Source organism: Nematolebias whitei, chromosome 2 (assembly GCF_014905685.2).
Source record: "Nematolebias whitei isolate Nwh7 chromosome 2, NemWhi1, whole genome shotgun sequence".
In the NCBI taxonomy this organism is placed as follows: domain Eukaryota; kingdom Metazoa; phylum Chordata; class Actinopteri; order Cyprinodontiformes; family Rivulidae; genus Nematolebias; species Nematolebias whitei.
The window spans coordinates 9,161,813-9,178,027 of record NC_056499.1 but is presented as its reverse complement, the minus strand read 5'-3'; the positions used below and the strand labels follow the sequence as shown (position 1 = coordinate 9,178,027).

At 40.9% G+C, this 16,215-nt stretch overlaps 2 protein-coding genes across 2 annotated transcripts in view; one reads left to right on the top strand and one right to left on the bottom strand.

The window, feature by feature from the left end:
- The window catches only part of tmco3 (transmembrane and coiled-coil domains 3), a 14,359-nt gene extending 1,203 nt beyond the window's left edge, over positions 1-13,156 (bottom strand). Inside the window, exons 1-12 of the mRNA XM_037690086.1 lie at positions 12,899-13,156; positions 10,585-10,752; positions 10,281-10,460; positions 9,972-10,172; positions 9,698-9,826; positions 9,522-9,614; positions 7,657-7,843; positions 4,785-4,902; positions 4,509-4,704; positions 3,775-3,925; positions 3,562-3,641; positions 3,331-3,480 (exon numbers count right to left, since the gene is read on the bottom strand). Of these exons, the coding sequence (XP_037546014.1) occupies positions 3,331-3,480; positions 3,562-3,641; positions 3,775-3,925; positions 4,509-4,704; positions 4,785-4,902; positions 7,657-7,843; positions 9,522-9,614; positions 9,698-9,826; positions 9,972-10,172; positions 10,281-10,460; positions 10,585-10,752; positions 12,899-13,156 (1,911 nt within the window). The remainder of the gene's footprint in view (positions 1-3,330; positions 3,481-3,561; positions 3,642-3,774; positions 3,926-4,508; positions 4,705-4,784; positions 4,903-7,656; positions 7,844-9,521; positions 9,615-9,697; positions 9,827-9,971; positions 10,173-10,280; positions 10,461-10,584; positions 10,753-12,898) is intronic.
- A 1,594-nt stretch (positions 13,157-14,750) lies between these two features.
- dcun1d2b (DCN1, defective in cullin neddylation 1, domain containing 2b) overlaps positions 14,751-16,215 on the top strand; it is a 6,554-nt gene continuing 5,089 nt past the window's right edge. The window contains exon 1 of the mRNA XM_037692980.1: positions 14,751-14,891. Within this exon, the coding sequence (XP_037548908.1) occupies positions 14,751-14,891 (141 nt within the window). The remainder of the gene's footprint in view (positions 14,892-16,215) is intronic.

The window sequence follows — 16,215 nt, the reverse complement described above, 5'->3', positions numbered from 1 at the left end:
TGAAACCCACGAAAACAGGATTTCAAAAAATTAGAATATTGTGAAGAAATCAGCCCACACTACTTCTCAGTTTTTGCAGAAAAAAAAAAAAAAAAGAAATTAGGATCACAACAAATCAATCAAAATATGGTATTTTCACAACGATATGTCAATCTTCAATACATGGTTGGGAATCCCTTTGCCTTAATCACTGCCTCGATGCGACGTGGCATTGAGACAATGTCTGTGGCATTGACTGGGAGTTATGGAAGCCCAGATTTCCTTGATGCTTGCTGCCAGCTCTTCTTTGTTGTTGGGTCTGGTGCTCCTCATTTTCCTCTTGAGAAGACCCCATAGATTCTCAATGGGGTTTAGGTCTGGAGAGTTGGCTGGCCAGTCAAGCAGTGGTGTGGGCATCAAACCAGGTTTTGGTGCTTCTGGCGACATGGGCAGGGGTCAGGTCCTGCTGGAAGATGAAATCTGTATCTCCATACAGATCCTCAGCAGAAGGAATCATGAAGTCCTCTAAAACATTCTGGTAGACTGTTGCAGTGACCTTGGATTTAAGAAAGCAGAGTTTACCAACACCTGCACCGGACATCGCACCCCAAATCATGACTGACTGTGGATATTTCACACTGGACCTCAAGCAGTATGGGCTCTGTTCCTCACCCTTCTTCCTCCAAACCCTTGGACCTTGATTTCCGAATGAAAGGCACAATTTACTTTCATCAGAAAAGAGGACCGAGGAACCCGACAGTTGTAGCCCATCTCCCTGATGTGTCTGAATGTGGTGGTTTTTGAAGCTGCGACTCCCGCCTCATTCCACTCTTTCTGGATCTCTGCCAGATTCTGGAATTAAACAACTTTTCCATGATATTCTAATTTTTTGGAAAGGGTCTGTGTGTGTATATATATATATATATACATATATACACACACGCCTTTCACTGTATATTGGCAAGTTATTTTGATGGAATGGTCAATGTCCGATATTTAACTTTATCGCTAATATCGGCCGATACCAATACCATGCCGATAATATTGTGTATCTCTAGTTTTCAGATATGAGGATTTGAGCTATTGGTAGAGCTAAATACAGCTCTGAACTGCCTCATAAGGTGAATATATGGCTTTTCGTTTGTTTTGTTTCATTTTATTGATCTCTTCTTCATTTAAATGTCCATGTGGTTGTGATTTCATGAATCAAGGTGGTTTACAGATGTTGTACAGGAGTGTTTTTTGTTCTTATTCTCGGTCCTGCGGTGGATTGGTGGTCAGTACCGTGGTCCTGTAATCCTGAGGCTGCAGGTTCGAGCTCAAGTTGCGTTAGGAAGGGTACCCCGGTGTAAAACAAACACCAAAACTTTCATGTGAGTTTGCTTGCTGTGGCAAACCCTGAAGAAGAGAGAAGCTGACAGCACAACAACGAATGTTCCTCCTTAGTTTTAGTGTTTACTCAGATTGTTTTTGGACCTGCTGTCATCACTGTATGCTACAATGGGCTGCGTCAGAGGACGACAGTGTGAGCGGCTCTGGAAGAAGCTGTAGCTCAGTGGTTAGTGCAGTCGTCCTCTAACAAAAGAGTTGGAGGTTTGATTCTTGGCAGTAGGCTGTCATATGTGGAAGTGTCCCTGAGCAAGATACCTTGATGCACCTCATTTCCTCTAATGTGGCCCATCCATGTATGAATGTGATCTAAAGAGTTGATAAAACTTTATAGATTAATTCAGGTTAGATTTGCAGAAATTCAGTAGAGTGTATGAATGTGGGTGGGTAAATGAGGGCACAGATTGTGCTGTGAAGTGCTTTGAGTAGCCTGGTTGGCTAGGAAGGCTCTACATAAGTACAGTCCATTTATCATTTAATAAACACAGAGCTGATGTTAAATTTACAGTACAACAGCAATAATGGCGGATAGAGGAGTGTTTGTGCTACTCGCCCTTTTTTTTTTTACATGTAGAAGCAAACCAACCCAAACTAACGTTCATGTGTTCATCAAGTTTTGGATGTAACTGTTTTTCGCTCGGGACAGAAGAGTCTGCACATGAGCATGTTGATGAAATACAAGAATCACAGCGCCAGCTAGTGGCCTGGCATGGAAACTACAGAAGGTTCAACAAGCACAGCATTAAATGTGTATGGAACACCAAAATGCTCAAAATTAAATAAATAAATAAAACATGATGAAATGAGAAGAAAAAAAAATATTTTTTATTTTTTAATTTCATAATTGTGTTTTTCATGGCTTATTTATTTCATATTGCCACTTTTCCATAGAATGACTTCAGCTGTCAATCAAAGTCAGTGGGCTGGATCTGCACGCTCACTGGCTGATCCTTCACATTCATTAGTTTTCCTGAATACCTGCCCACTGGTACAGTGAACAGCGAGTCCTCCCGTGCGTGCTCCCGTGCGTGCTCCCGCGGCACCGATCGATTTTTGGCAGTCCATCACTTTTTGTCACAACACTTGTATCTTCTGAAAACGTAATCCTCTCAGTTTGATCTGCTAAAGTTACCTGAGCTGAATGAACTTCATGCAACTCTGCCATCCTTCATGACTGCTGACCTAGCAAGTGGCTGCTAGCTGCTATGCTAGCTGGACCAGTGAGCAGGTATTCAGGAAAACTAATGGATGTGAAGGATCAGCCAGTGGGCGTGCAGGTCCAGCCCACTGACATTGATTGACAGCTGAAGTCATTCTGCTGAAAAGTGGCATTATGAAATAAATAAGCTATCATGAAAAAACACATTTATGAAATAAAAGAATAAAAAAATTTTTTTTTCATAATGACAGATACTTATTTCATAATGCTTTATTTACTTATTTAAATTTTGAGCATTTTGGTGTTCCATATATTTTCTGCAATTAGCGTAAGGAAATCTCCAATGTTTCCATACATTGTTGATGTATAAACAGAGCCTGACAGCCCACTAAGTGACGTGGCTGTGTGTGCATCCACATACAACATGGATAATCAACATCTGATCACAAAAAGTGTTTTAGGATACATCATTTACCACCAAATGTGAACTGATGTGTCAGAACTAACAGGCAAATCACCTGAAACAGACTCAGACAGCCAGAAACTGTTTTAAGACAAAATTCAGAGATGTTTATTGTAAAACTTTAAAGTTGTGTGTTTCTATTTTGTTTTTAATTTGGCAGAAAAAAAAAGGCAGTCAAAAAAAATAAACTATGGGTTTTGACTTCTGGTTGGATTAAAAAAAAAAGTCTGTTTACAAATTTAAGTTCTTAGAACTTGAAACATGCATGAAAAGAGAAAAGATTTAACGGCAACTATGATTCCAACAAAGATAAAAGTAAACTCCAAAATGAATTACTGACCTCTCTGGAGATGATGCCGGCACGACGGGCCCGGCTGCTGAGGACAAAGGAGAACTCGCTGACCTGAGCCAGACCCGCTGAGACGATCCACCGTATGTGTCGGGAACCCGGAGGCAAAATGGTGGACAGCACCAGCACGGCCATGATGAACTGGAAGGACACGAGCAGTGAGGAGATGATGAAACTGAGATTATAGCAGAAATAAATAAAAAAATCAAGAAGAAACTGAACCTTCATGATGACGAGTGTGAGCGTCAGCACCATCAGGATGGTGAGTTCGTAGAGCACAAAAGTAGGGAACACGTGGAGCCCTGCAGCATCACACACACACACACACACACACACACACACACACACACACACACACACACACACTATAATTCAGTACAGTCTCACTGTTAAACAAGAAAACCATCTGGCTAATGGTCTCGTGTTCTGTCTGACCAATAGAAGCGAAGAAGATGATGGCGAGGAAATCTCTGATGGGCTCGATGACCCCTGTGACCTCAGTGGTGACCATGTGACCCTGAGAGGAGAGCAAAGCTCCGGCCACGAAACATCCCAGCTCCATAGAAACATCCAGAAACTCTGTTATCTGAAAAAAAAAAAAACCACACAAAGGTCTTCATCACAAGCTCAAAAACACATTAGACAGAAATGATAAAAAAGAGGAAGTCTTTATCTGAAAATAAAAAGGTAACTAAAGAAATGACAGCTACTGAAAGATAAAAAAATAAAAAACTGAAGTATCAACTCTAAGAGAAGAAAAACACTAGCTAAAAGCTAAAGTACAAGCCACTAGCTAAAAGTGAAATGCTAAAGTTAAAAGTAGCAAAACGTTAGCTAATATCTAAAGAACAAAACACTGGCAAAAATGCTAAAAGAAGCTAAAAGTAACTAAAAGCTTGCTGGGTAAAAGGACTAAAATGCTAGCTAAAACTGAAAAGTAGCAAAACACAAGTTTAAAGCTAAAACACTAGCAAAGAGTGAAACAAGCAAAATGCCATCATAAAAGCTTAAAGTAGCAAAAAGCTAGCTAAAAACTAAAAAACCCCAAAATGCTATATAAAAACAAAAAGTAGCAAAACACTGGCTAAAAGCAGCAAATTGCTAGTTATAACTAATAAACAATAGCTAACAACTAAAAGCACCAAACAATTAGATAAAAGCTAAAATACCATCAGCATGAAAAAGACAAACGCCGTCGTTCCCAGTACAAGGATCTCCTTGTTGCCTTTGCTCTCAGCGTGAAGCTTCTTGTAGTACGGACCAATCAAGAACGACCTGAGCAACATGCACAGCAGCAGCACAACGGCCAGGGACATCAGAACCTGGGCCAGGAGTTTCAGCACCCGCAGGCCTCCAAACAGAAAGCTGAGGCGCACAGAGGGAACAAAAGACTTAACACGACTGCATGTTTATTTTAAAAGAGGAGAAGAAACACAATGACGGACCTGTCCAAGTCTCCGCTCTGGGCCTGGATCAGAGTCGGCATGACGGCGATGAAGAGGCCGAGCTGAACGTCCTGCATCACCAACATCCCAAGGAGGACGCTGCTGTAGTCCAGTTCACCTGTCTCACGCACGCACGCACACACACACACACACACACCCACCCATCTTAACTATTTTATTAAATCACTATTAGTCTTTCTTCTTCTTCTTTCGGCTTCCCTCTTCAGGGGTCGCCACAGCGAGTCATCCTCCTCCACTTCACTCTGTCCTCACTCCAACTACCTCCATGTCCTCTCCAACTGCATCCATAAATCTCCTATTTGGACTTCCTCTTCGTCTTTTTCCAGGGAGCTGCATTTCTAACATCCTTCTGCCAATATACCCACTGTGCCTCCTTTGGACATGTCCAAACCATCTCAGTCTGGTCTCTCTAACTGTATTTCCCAGTTGTCCAACCTGTGCTGTACCTCTGATGATCTCATTCCTAATCTTATCCATCCTTGTCACTCCTAAGGAGAACCTCAACATCTTCATTTCTGCCACTTCCAGTTCTTTCTCCTGTCTTTTTGTCCATGTCTCTGTCTCCAGACCATTCATCATAGCTGGTCTCACCACTGTCTTGTAAACTTTTCCTTTGACCTTTGCTGACACACTTTGGTCACAAATCGCTCCTGAAACTTTTCTCCATCCACTCCATCCTGCCTGGGCTCTCTTCTTCACCTCTTTACCACACTCCCCATTTTCCTGGACAGTGGACCCCCGAGTACTTGAAGTCCTGCACCTTTGTGACCTCTGCTCCTTGTAGCCTCACTGTTCCACCGGCCTCCCTCTCATTCACACACACTCTGTCTTACTATGGCTGACTTTCATTCCTCTTCTTTCAAGTGCATACCTCCACCTCTCCCAAGTTCTCTTCCACCTGTTTCCTGTTCTCACCACAGATCACAATGTCATCTGCAAATATCATGGTCCATGGGGATTCCTGCCTGACCTCATCTGTTAGTCGATCTATCACCAGAGCAAACAAGAAGGGGCTCAGAGCCGATCCTTGATGCACTCCCACCTCCACCTTGAAGCTATCCGTCACTCCTACAGCACATCTCACCACTGTCCTGCTGTCCTCATACATGTCCTGTACCAGTCTAACATACTTCTCTGTAACTTCAGTTCTCCTCATACAATACCACACCTCCTCCCTCGGCACCCTGTCATATGCTTTTTCTAAATCCACAAAGACACAATGGAGTTATTTCTGACCATCTCTGTACTTCTCCATCAGCATCTGTTATGGAATTTTTGGTAAAGTTTATGGATGTTTTTAACTACCGTATTTGCTGCCATACACGTCACTTCGCCGTCTAAGTTGCATCTATCAGCTGCATTTCAAAAATCGATTTGCAGCTGCGCGAGGGTGCAGAGGAAGGACTCGCTGTGCACTTCTTCAAAATTGAACAAGATAACCACCTAAAACAATTATTTGTTTGCTCGAAAGGGCGCTCGAATAATATGACAAGCTAAGGGTCTCATTAATAGCCACTTCTACCTATTAATGAGACACTTTGCTTACCCTCAAGCACCCTCTAGTGGCTGAAAATGGTAGTTTTCAATATTTTCCACGTCATAATGAATTAAATCATCAGATCTCATCCAAACATTGGGTTATAAATATGGGAAAAACATAAATAAATAAGTTGCTTCACTGTATAAGTCACAGGACATGCTAATTTATACAAAAGGGGTGCGACTTATACAGCGAAAAGTACGGTGCTATGGCTGAGAATGTTAACTCTGCCCATGAACCATATGTTTGGGTTAGCAGATACAGCTGGATGAGGAGCTGGGAGGCTACATCATGGAGCTGGCACTCCAAGGTCACCTCAAGAGTCTGTGATTACTGCTGAACTGAGAAGCATATAAAACCAAACCATTCTCAAAGCAAAGATGGTGTCTGTGGTGCTCTTTCTTGGGATGAACCCATACTGCTGCTCACAGTCACCTCTTGACTAAGTCTTGCCTCCACAATTCTCTCCCAGATCTTCAATGTGTGGCTCATCAACTTAATTCCCCTGTAGTTGCTACAACTCTACATCACCCTTGTTCTTAAAAAAGGGCACCAGCACACTTCTCCTCCATTCCTCAGGCATTTTCTCACCCTCAAATATGCCATTGAATATTTGAGTCAAAAACCTCTCTGCCATCTCTCAAAGACATTTCCAAACCTCCACTGGCATTTCATCACGTCCTACTGCCTTCCTCTTTTTCATTCTTTTCAGAGCTTTCCGAACTTCACCCTCAGTAATATTGCCCACTTCCTGGTCCACAGTTTCTATGACCTCTACTCTTCTTTCTCTTTCATTCCCTTCATTCATTAGCTCCTAAAAGTACTCCTTCCATCTTCCCTTCACACTCTCCTCAGTTGTTCGAACATTACCATTCCTATCTTTAACAAATCTAACCTGCTGCACATCCTTTCCAGCCTGATCCCTCTGTTTCACCTAGTCGGTACAAGTCCCTCTCGCCCTCTTTAGTGTCCAGCCTCCCGTACAACTCATCATACGCCTTCTGCTTTGCCTTAGCTACCTCCCTCTTTGCTCTACATTGCATCTCCTTATATTCCTGTCTCCTCTCTTCAGTCCTCTCACTGTCATATTTCTTCTTGGCTAACCTCTTTCTTTGAATAGCTTTCTGCACTTCACTAGCTCTTTTTTACTTCCCCAGCTTCTCTCTGAATGCTTTAGAGGTTAGGTAGCTATTGTTAACTATCAAAATGTGTGCGTGTGTGTGTGTGTGTGGGGGGGGGGGGTTGTCCGGCTGTGAGAACCCTTAGGGTTTGGTGTTAAATATACATATAAACTAAAAAATTGCTGCATACCTTCCTTTTCCACCCTGCTTCCTCCTGCTAAGAAGCGGGACACTAGAGGAGTACTGGACAGGGACAGGCAGGTGGAAATGAAGACCGTCTGGGTGGGTCGGATATGAAGAAATTGACCCCATAACAAACCAGCCATGACCATCATCAGGCTCAGGTAGCATGACCCCTGAACCGAGGTCTTCCACACCTGTGCACACATTTAATACACTGATTTACACTCAATTTTTATTAAAGATTTCATCAAGTGCTAGTTATTGTTTTCCTGTTTAGAGTTTCTTTCATGTTTTCTACATCGAGATACTTCCACATAGCCTGAGCTACTTTATCTGTTCACTTATCAAAACCTTCAGCTCATTCAAGAAATCCGTGCTGTAACTTTTGGTTTGTGTAATTATTTTACTTTATCTTTATTATTTATAAATATTTACCCAGAAATACTTCTACGTAGAAATACAGAGATCTCTGCAATTCCTTTAAAAATATTATTTTGCATTCTGCTTCAGTAAACTGGCTTTGTTTTGTGTTTTTATAATACCATACTTTGGATTTTTATTCACCATTCTCCTTCTGTTAGCTTTTAGCTGGTCTTTCATTAATTTTAATTTGTTGCTACTACTGTATTAACTTTACACTGTCACTTTGATGGATTTATCTTTCAGCACATCATTTGCTACCGTTAGCTTTTACCTAGCCTTTTGCTATGGTTAAATTTTAGCTAGCCTTTTGCTACTTTTAAATTTAGCAAGCATTTTTCTCCTTTTAGCTTAAAGCTATCTTTTTGATGACTTTAGATTTCAGCTAGTCTTTTGCTACTTTTAGATGGCCTTTTAATACTTTTGGCTTACCTTTTGTAACTTTAGACTTTTAGCTTATTGTTTGATACATTTAGCTACTAGCTAGCTATTTGCAACTTTTAGCTAGCCTTTTGATACTTTTGGCTGGCTTTTTGCTACCTTTAACTTTAGCAAGTCTTTTGCCACTTGTAGATTTCAGCATTTTGTAACTTTTAGCATTCAACCAAAATTTGGATACTTTTAGCTTTAGTCAGTCATTTGTTATTTTCAGATTTTAGCCAATATTTTGCAAGTTTTTTTTTTTCATTCATTCATTCAACCTTTATTCATACAGGTTAGTCACACTGAGACACGAGGACTCATTTTCAAGAGACTTATTTTGAACAAAACATCAACAGATGAGGTACAGACAACAATAAACAGTCATAAAAAGCATATACAATGATAATTAAATAAAAATAGTGATATAAAACAAAATAAAAACATGCTACATTATGAAACGGGGTAAAATACTAAAAACAGGATTATTGCTCCTTTTGATACTATTAGCTTTATATGAATTTCAACAACGTCCACTTTAAGCTTGCCTCTTACTATTTTTAGCTTGCCTGTTTGTACTTTAAGTTTTTAGCTAGTCTATACAGTATGAGGTGGAACGAAATTGTATACTCAAGGTCCCGTACACCCAAATACAGCAAAAATATAAAGTGTATTAAAAAAAGGAGAAACAGTATACAAGCATCTAAGATATACGCTTAACAATAATATAATATAATATAATAAAGTGTCTTAAACAGCAGCCTGAATATTAAGCTTTTAGTTAGCCTTTTGTAACGTTTAGCTTTTAGCTAGCCCTTTTGGTACATTTAGGCTCTAGCCATCATTCTGCTTTATTTTAGCTTTAACAACTCAGTTCAGCTCAGCGTTCACGCTGAAGTTTAAAGTCAGTTTCTCCAGTTGTTCCATATTTTCAAACACGTCCCAACTAATCAATTTAGCAACAACAAAAATGACTTAACTTAGTCAAATTCATTATGACTATGATTTGAAGCCAACATTTCTCTCATCTACCTTCCGAAGACGCTCAGGTGAGAACTCCAGTCCGACCATGAAGAGCGTAAAGAAGACACCCAGCTCCCCCAGAGTCTCCACCTGAACTATAGACTGCGGGACACACGAGGATGCATGTCTGAAAAATCATTTAGGTCCGATCTGATGTGCTGACACCAACAAACACAAACACACACCTTGATGCTGTTGAGACCCGAAGGACCCAGCAGGACCCCACAGATGATATACCCAAACATTGGAGGAAGACCCACTAAAGTGCAGACCCAACCACAAGGCAGGGACAGCATCACCACCGACACCAGGTCCTGTACATAAAGCACCAAAATAACACTTTAGTCAAAGTTAACGGTTATGCTTCTTTAATCTGATCATAATAACTGACTAAACCTATTGCAGCCAATCTGTTTCATTTGCAGCCCAAGATCAAGGCGGAGTGGAAGAAAACCGAACCTTGATGAAGTGATGGTCGGCTCTTGGCATCGTGGAGTCTCGAGGTTTGGTCAGAACATACTGGTTATTCTGCGAGTCAATGAGCATGCTCAGTCCCAAATCATCCTCCACCTCCACCTTCCTGGACTTGTTCTTCACCTTCCCTCCTTTCTCCTCGTCTTCCTCCACCCTCAGCACTGCTTCTATGTTCACTCCTTTCATCTGCACAACGGTGAGAAGAAAAGTGGTGCAGTTCAAAGTCTTAACAACTGGACCCTCGTGAGATCTCCCAAATTTAAAAACTGAAGTGCGTAAACGTAATTTTCTGACCTGTTTGTTGTAGTCAAACACATGCTCCTCGATCTCCTCCTCCAGTCGGTCGGCTGCCTTCCTGACGTCCTCCAGGATCTCGTCCAGTAAGGACAGACTCTTGTTTTGGGCCAAAGCGCTCTTCACAGCTTCTTGCTGATGCTTCTCTGCAGCCACCAGCTCCACGTACTCCTGCTCTTCCTAAAAAGTTTATACAATAAAAGTTGTATTTGCTGAGGCCGCCATCTTGGATGTAATCGACTCAAAAAGTAGAGGATGTCTGTGTCGGCAGGCGAAGATGAATCAGTGCTGCTTGGTGTCCTACCTTTATGGCTGCCTCCCTGAGGGCCTCCAGCCTCTGCCTGCTGCTCTCCTTCACGTTGACCACATCTCTGTAGTCGCCCTGCAGCGCCCTCTGGAGACTGTGCAACGCCTGAAACACCAGGTTCTCGCTCTCATTCAGCTCCTTCTGAAAAACCTCCAGGGTGTGAACCTTAACGTAGGTGAGGCGGGGAGAGACACCAGTTAGACGGCCTATTTTAACTGAAGTGCGTGGTCTTAACGTGGTCAGCTTTAGGTTTCAGAAAGGACTTGTGGAGATGCACCTGCAGCTTCCACCTGTCTGCAATAAGAAGGGCAAACTTGAAGTTGTTGACCATTTTGATCTAACAACTGACATTGTTTGTCGTGTAATCAGGCATTGTGGTGTGTTCAGGATGTTTGTATCTCTTGTTTTAACCTTTTCTGAGCTTGATGAGTGCTCATTCTTTTGTGTATGAAGGTATTTGAAGTGTGGAATGTGGTCAAACCCCACCCGGTACTGACGACACCAAATGTGTCACAGAAACCTGACCAACTACTTCTGATGGCTCGTGTATGTGCAGCTATTTTAATGTGGCTATAACCGCTTGCTCGTGACTAATTCCTTCATTTCACACAATTTCAGTCATGGCGTCAACAGAGGAGGAGGAAGAGATCGCTTGCCTCTTGGAAAAGAAACAAAAAAAGGCCATTAAACCAAACCAGGGATGAAGAAGAGGACTTTAATACATTGGTGTCACATACAAAACAGTCCGTCGCCAAGCAGTTTATTGTGCGACACGGAGTACGCGTACGTAAAAAATTAGCTTTGCACGAACGTGTCCTGAAGGGCGTCCGCTTCGAGTCTAATCCGGTACACGCGGACCTCCGCAGACTGAGGTCTGTCCGACTATGTGCGAGCCTTTAATTACTATAAAATGTGCATGGCCAAGAATGTAGTTTAGAAAGCAGTGCAATAAAAAAAGGCCACGATTTTCAAAAACTGGCCATTCAAAATGCTGCCACACAGCTCACCGGTCACAAACACCAACGAGAACACGACTGAAAATTCACCAGTTTTCTAACAATTCTGAAAAAACTGCAAGAAGAATTCACTGACTAGTCTCCCAAAACTCACGGCTGAGAGAGATAACAGTTTAGGTATCTACTATCTACTATATATATTCTATTTTACATCTATTCAACAACAACAATGAAATGGTCTTTGCAACTACTGTAAGGTAGTATCTCACTTGTTTGCAATTCCTGGTGATAAACTGCAAATAGCGTTTGTGAGCGAGTCTCCAAAATGTTTCTAAAACTCTCCAAATGTTCTCCGAGGCTCTCGATTTCCTCAAATTTTGTCTTAAAACAGTCTCAAGCCCAGCTCAAACTCTTCTCAGTTTAGTTTTGCAATTCTAGTTATAGAGCTGTATCCTTTTTTATCAATTTGTACGCAAACACGACAAATTTTAGCTAAATTTATTCTGGAGTTTCTGCAAACATCTCGTCATGGGTGGCTCTCCCAAAAAAATCTGTAGGTTTTCTTGCAATTGTGTCTGAAACTAGTCTGTCATAAGCCAAACTGTTCTGGAAACAATAACGTGTGAACAGAAACAACCACATGTCCCAAAGGAGCGCTCTCAGACATGATCCAGGTAGATAAATCTAACAAGGGTGAGTCAGGTCCTCTGGACGGGTTCTTCCAGAGGACCTGACTCACCCATGTTAGGTCTCACAAGATGCACAAAACCAGGAGAAGCTCCAAACAGTTAAATGGTCTCGTGTTTTCAAAAGATGAAGGTTGAGGTTTTTTTGGACTTCAAGATTTCAGATACAAACATTGGAGCCTTTCACTTTATCTGGATTGCATAAACTTGGCCTCCAGTTCTGATGTAAGGAACCTGCGTGTTATTTTTTAAAATCAGAAATCATTTAACTCCCACATTAGGAATGTTACCAGGACCGCTTTCTTCCACCTGAATATCACTAAAATCAGAAGCGTATTGTTTCAAAATGACGCAGAAATCCGATCCATGCATTTACCAAAACTGTCCCTCGACCAATCCTTTGCAGTTTGACTCTTTCTCCTGTCCTTTCATAAGCCAGCAGGTCGAAGCAGATGACTGATGGTTCTCAGCTGGGTTCTGGCTCTGCTGTTCAATAGGAGTCGTTCCTTTCCACTGTCGCTAAAGTCCTGCTCAAAATGGGAGACTGATACGAAGTGAAGACCTGACTCAGTGTGCCGAGTTTGGATTTGAATGGAGTTTTTTGTTTTGTACAGTGACCTGAGGCGACTTTAGTTGCAAAATGGCGTCACAAAAATAAACTGAACTTACCTGGAAGTGCTTCTCTGGTTCAGAAAGGATTTGGTCTCGTCCAACAGCATTAGCGGCGGCTGCCAGCTTCTTGATGGCCACATTCTTCTGGCGCAGGAGGCTCACTAGCTGCTTGCAGTTCTTGGCCAACCAGCTGTGGCCGGGAGTGGTCGTTTTGCTTCGATAGACCTTGACGGCGTGCCGGGCCACCTGGTCTTTCTGCAGAGCGGCGACCGTCCCCGCGAGGCCCAGGCACAGCAGCCAGCACACAGCCTGCATTAAAAACTTCAGCTTTGGGTTTCACCGGGACGAGGGGTTCAGTGAGGAACACGAGACCTGGAGGAGAACGAACAAAACAAGGGGATGGATTAGACTCATGTTGGCAGGAACGTTTCACTTTTAAAAGTTTAGTATATATGTAGCAGAACAGTAACTAAAAGCTAAACAGTAGTAGAATGGTAGTTTAAAACTAAAAGTATCAGAAGCTTAGCTGAAAGTCTCCAAGAACTAGTTGGAAACTAAAAACAGCAAAAGGCTGACTAAAAGTAACAAAAAGCTAGCTAAAACCTTAAAGTAGCAAAATGGTAACTCAAAGTTAATGAAGCAAAACACTAGCTTAAAGCTAATAATTGCAAAACCCTAACAGTACCAGATACGTACAGTACATATTGCTAATGACAAACAAAGTAGCAAAGAGTTAGATTAAAGCTAAAAGTAGCAAAAGAAGAGCTAAAGATAAGTCAGCAAAAAGTCTCATAGAACTAGTTCAAAGACAAAGATAGCAAAAGACAAGCTAAAAGCAGCTAAAGCTGGTTGCAGAAAAAAAAGGAGACAAACAATAGATTTAAGCTAAAACACTAACAGTAGCAAAATGTTAACTAAAGCAGCACAATGCTAGATTAAAGCTAAAAGTTGCAAAAGTATAGCTAAAACCTAAAATTATCAAAACAGTAGCAGATTGGTGGGTAAGTTTCAAAAAGGAAAACACTAACAGTTACAAAATACTAAAAATAAAGCTAAAAGTAGCGAAAGGCTAGCTAAAAGTAGCCAAAAGGTTTATTAAAAGTAAAGGGTTAGTTAAAAATAAAAGTAATAAAATGGTAGTTAAATGTAGCAAAAGGCTAGTTAAAACCTAAAAGTAGCAGAACAGCAGCTAAACGATAAATGGTATAGAAACTGTATTTTAAAGCTAAAACAAAACACTAAAATAATATACCTTATGATATTATTGTTTAGTGTACATCTTAGATCCTTGTATACTGTTTTCTTTTTTATACTTTATATTTTTGCTATTTTTGGGTGTAACTGGACCTTGAGTACACAATTTCGTTCCACCTCATGTACCACATATGATGGGAATTCAATCATTCAACCTTTATTTATACAGGTTAATCCCATTGAGCCTCGGGGACTCATTTACAAGAGACAATTGATTTTAACAAAGACTGAAGACAACAGTGGACAACAAAGACAGCTGCTGAAAATGAATGACAAAAAAGAACCTCGAACCTTAAAAGTTTCAAAACCCTAGCTAAAAGTAGCCAAATCGTAGCTAAAAGCTAAACAACAGCATTTGGTAGCTAAAATGTACAGGAACAGTAGACTAAAGCGAAATTAGCAAATAGCTGAAAGATAAAAGTAGCATAAGAAGACAAAAAAAATAGCCAGTTTGATGAAGTAGATTTTAAGGAGAACAATGTCTTCGAAGGAATTAAAGAGATATTGTTGGTGAAAATATTTGCAAAGAAAGTTAAATATTTTAAAAAGTTACAAACACCATAAGTCATATCCATGGTCTCCGGAATGAGCTGAACGTTTCGATGCTAAACGACAGCAGCAGCTAAAACGTACCTGAAACCAGTAAAAATCCTCCATGGGTTCAGCGTCCCAGAGAGGCTGCGTGTTCCTGCGGGGAGCAGACGCCTTCCTGAGTCTGAGCGCCACGACTGACACCGGGAACAATCATGCTGCTGTGCGGCCGCCAGCCCCCCCTGTCCCAGCAGGCGTTCCCCGGGTTCACCCAGCCTCCTGCGGCATGTCTCCTCTCTGACCTCCGGTGACGCTCTGTCAGCTCACACAGGGGAGGCTAACGGTAAGCTGCTTCTTCTATCGCTTCTAAAATGACTACTCAGTTAGACACAACGTTTTTAGATTAAAAAAATTAAAGGTTTAAATTCCTCGGAAGTTGCGGCTCCTCCTTTTCCTTCGGAGCTGTCGGTTATCTCGTGACGCCGCTGACGCTTTTTAAACTAATTTCAGCATAAACAGGCAACGGCTTTTCTGTTAATAATTATTCAAGTGAACATTAGTTTAAATTGCATCTTAAACCGAACAACTATTGCATTGTTTACGGAAATAATCCACTACTTGTTGTTTAGATCCTGGCTACAGATTACTTCCGAAACATCGTTATCAGGTTTGGGCTGTCTGGGAGTTGTAGTTTTTTATTTAATTTTTTTAATTAAGACGTGTTGTTGCCTTTTCCCCCCCTCCGTTTAAGTATTTTAAGAGTATAGCGGCTCCCATTTGGTTTAATTTCACAGTTAAATTAATAAACGATCAATTGTGTTGTTTATTTGTTTGAATAACAACAAAATGTTTTCGCTGACTGATGCGACGCTGAAGTTCGATTACGATTTGACTGCTCGGTAAAGGGCAATTCCACTGAATTTTTAATTGTCTGAACAGTAAGTTCTAATTAAAAATCTGCAACACTTAGACTGTTCAAACCTAGACTAAATTGGTTTATACTCACAACAGATTTGTACAAAACTATTATTCTATTTGCGAAAGTTAAAGAAAGGTAATTTTAGCGTTTTGTTTTTGCATCTGGACTACTGGACTACATTGAACCTGGTCCAGTATTTAAGCAGTTTCATTGTGTTATGGTGGAGAAAAGGACTATGATAAAATGGGTCCAGTTCAAAAACTACTGTTCTAGCGTGACACAAGCGCAAAGCAACAATAGAAAGAGCACAAATTGTTCTGTCTTTAACTTTCACAAACAGAATAAAGATTTAACAAATCTCAACCTGTACTGTAAATATTCTGATTTTAGTGTAGGACAATCCAGTACAAGTTTGGAAAGTCCAAGTACTGTATTGTAGTTTTTAAACTAGAGCTGATTGAACATGACCCAGATGTTAATTTTTTTGTGGAATGCCCCTTTAGCACTGGAATCTGAGGCTAACTTCAAAAACCGTTTGACGGTTTTAGCTACAAGGCGACACTAAAATGTTTAGATTTCTTTGTGAGAAACAAATTCACTAATAATAATTTGCGTATTTTTCCAACCAAACCAGTTTTTTTTTTTTTTTTTTTTTTTTTTTTTGTGGGGG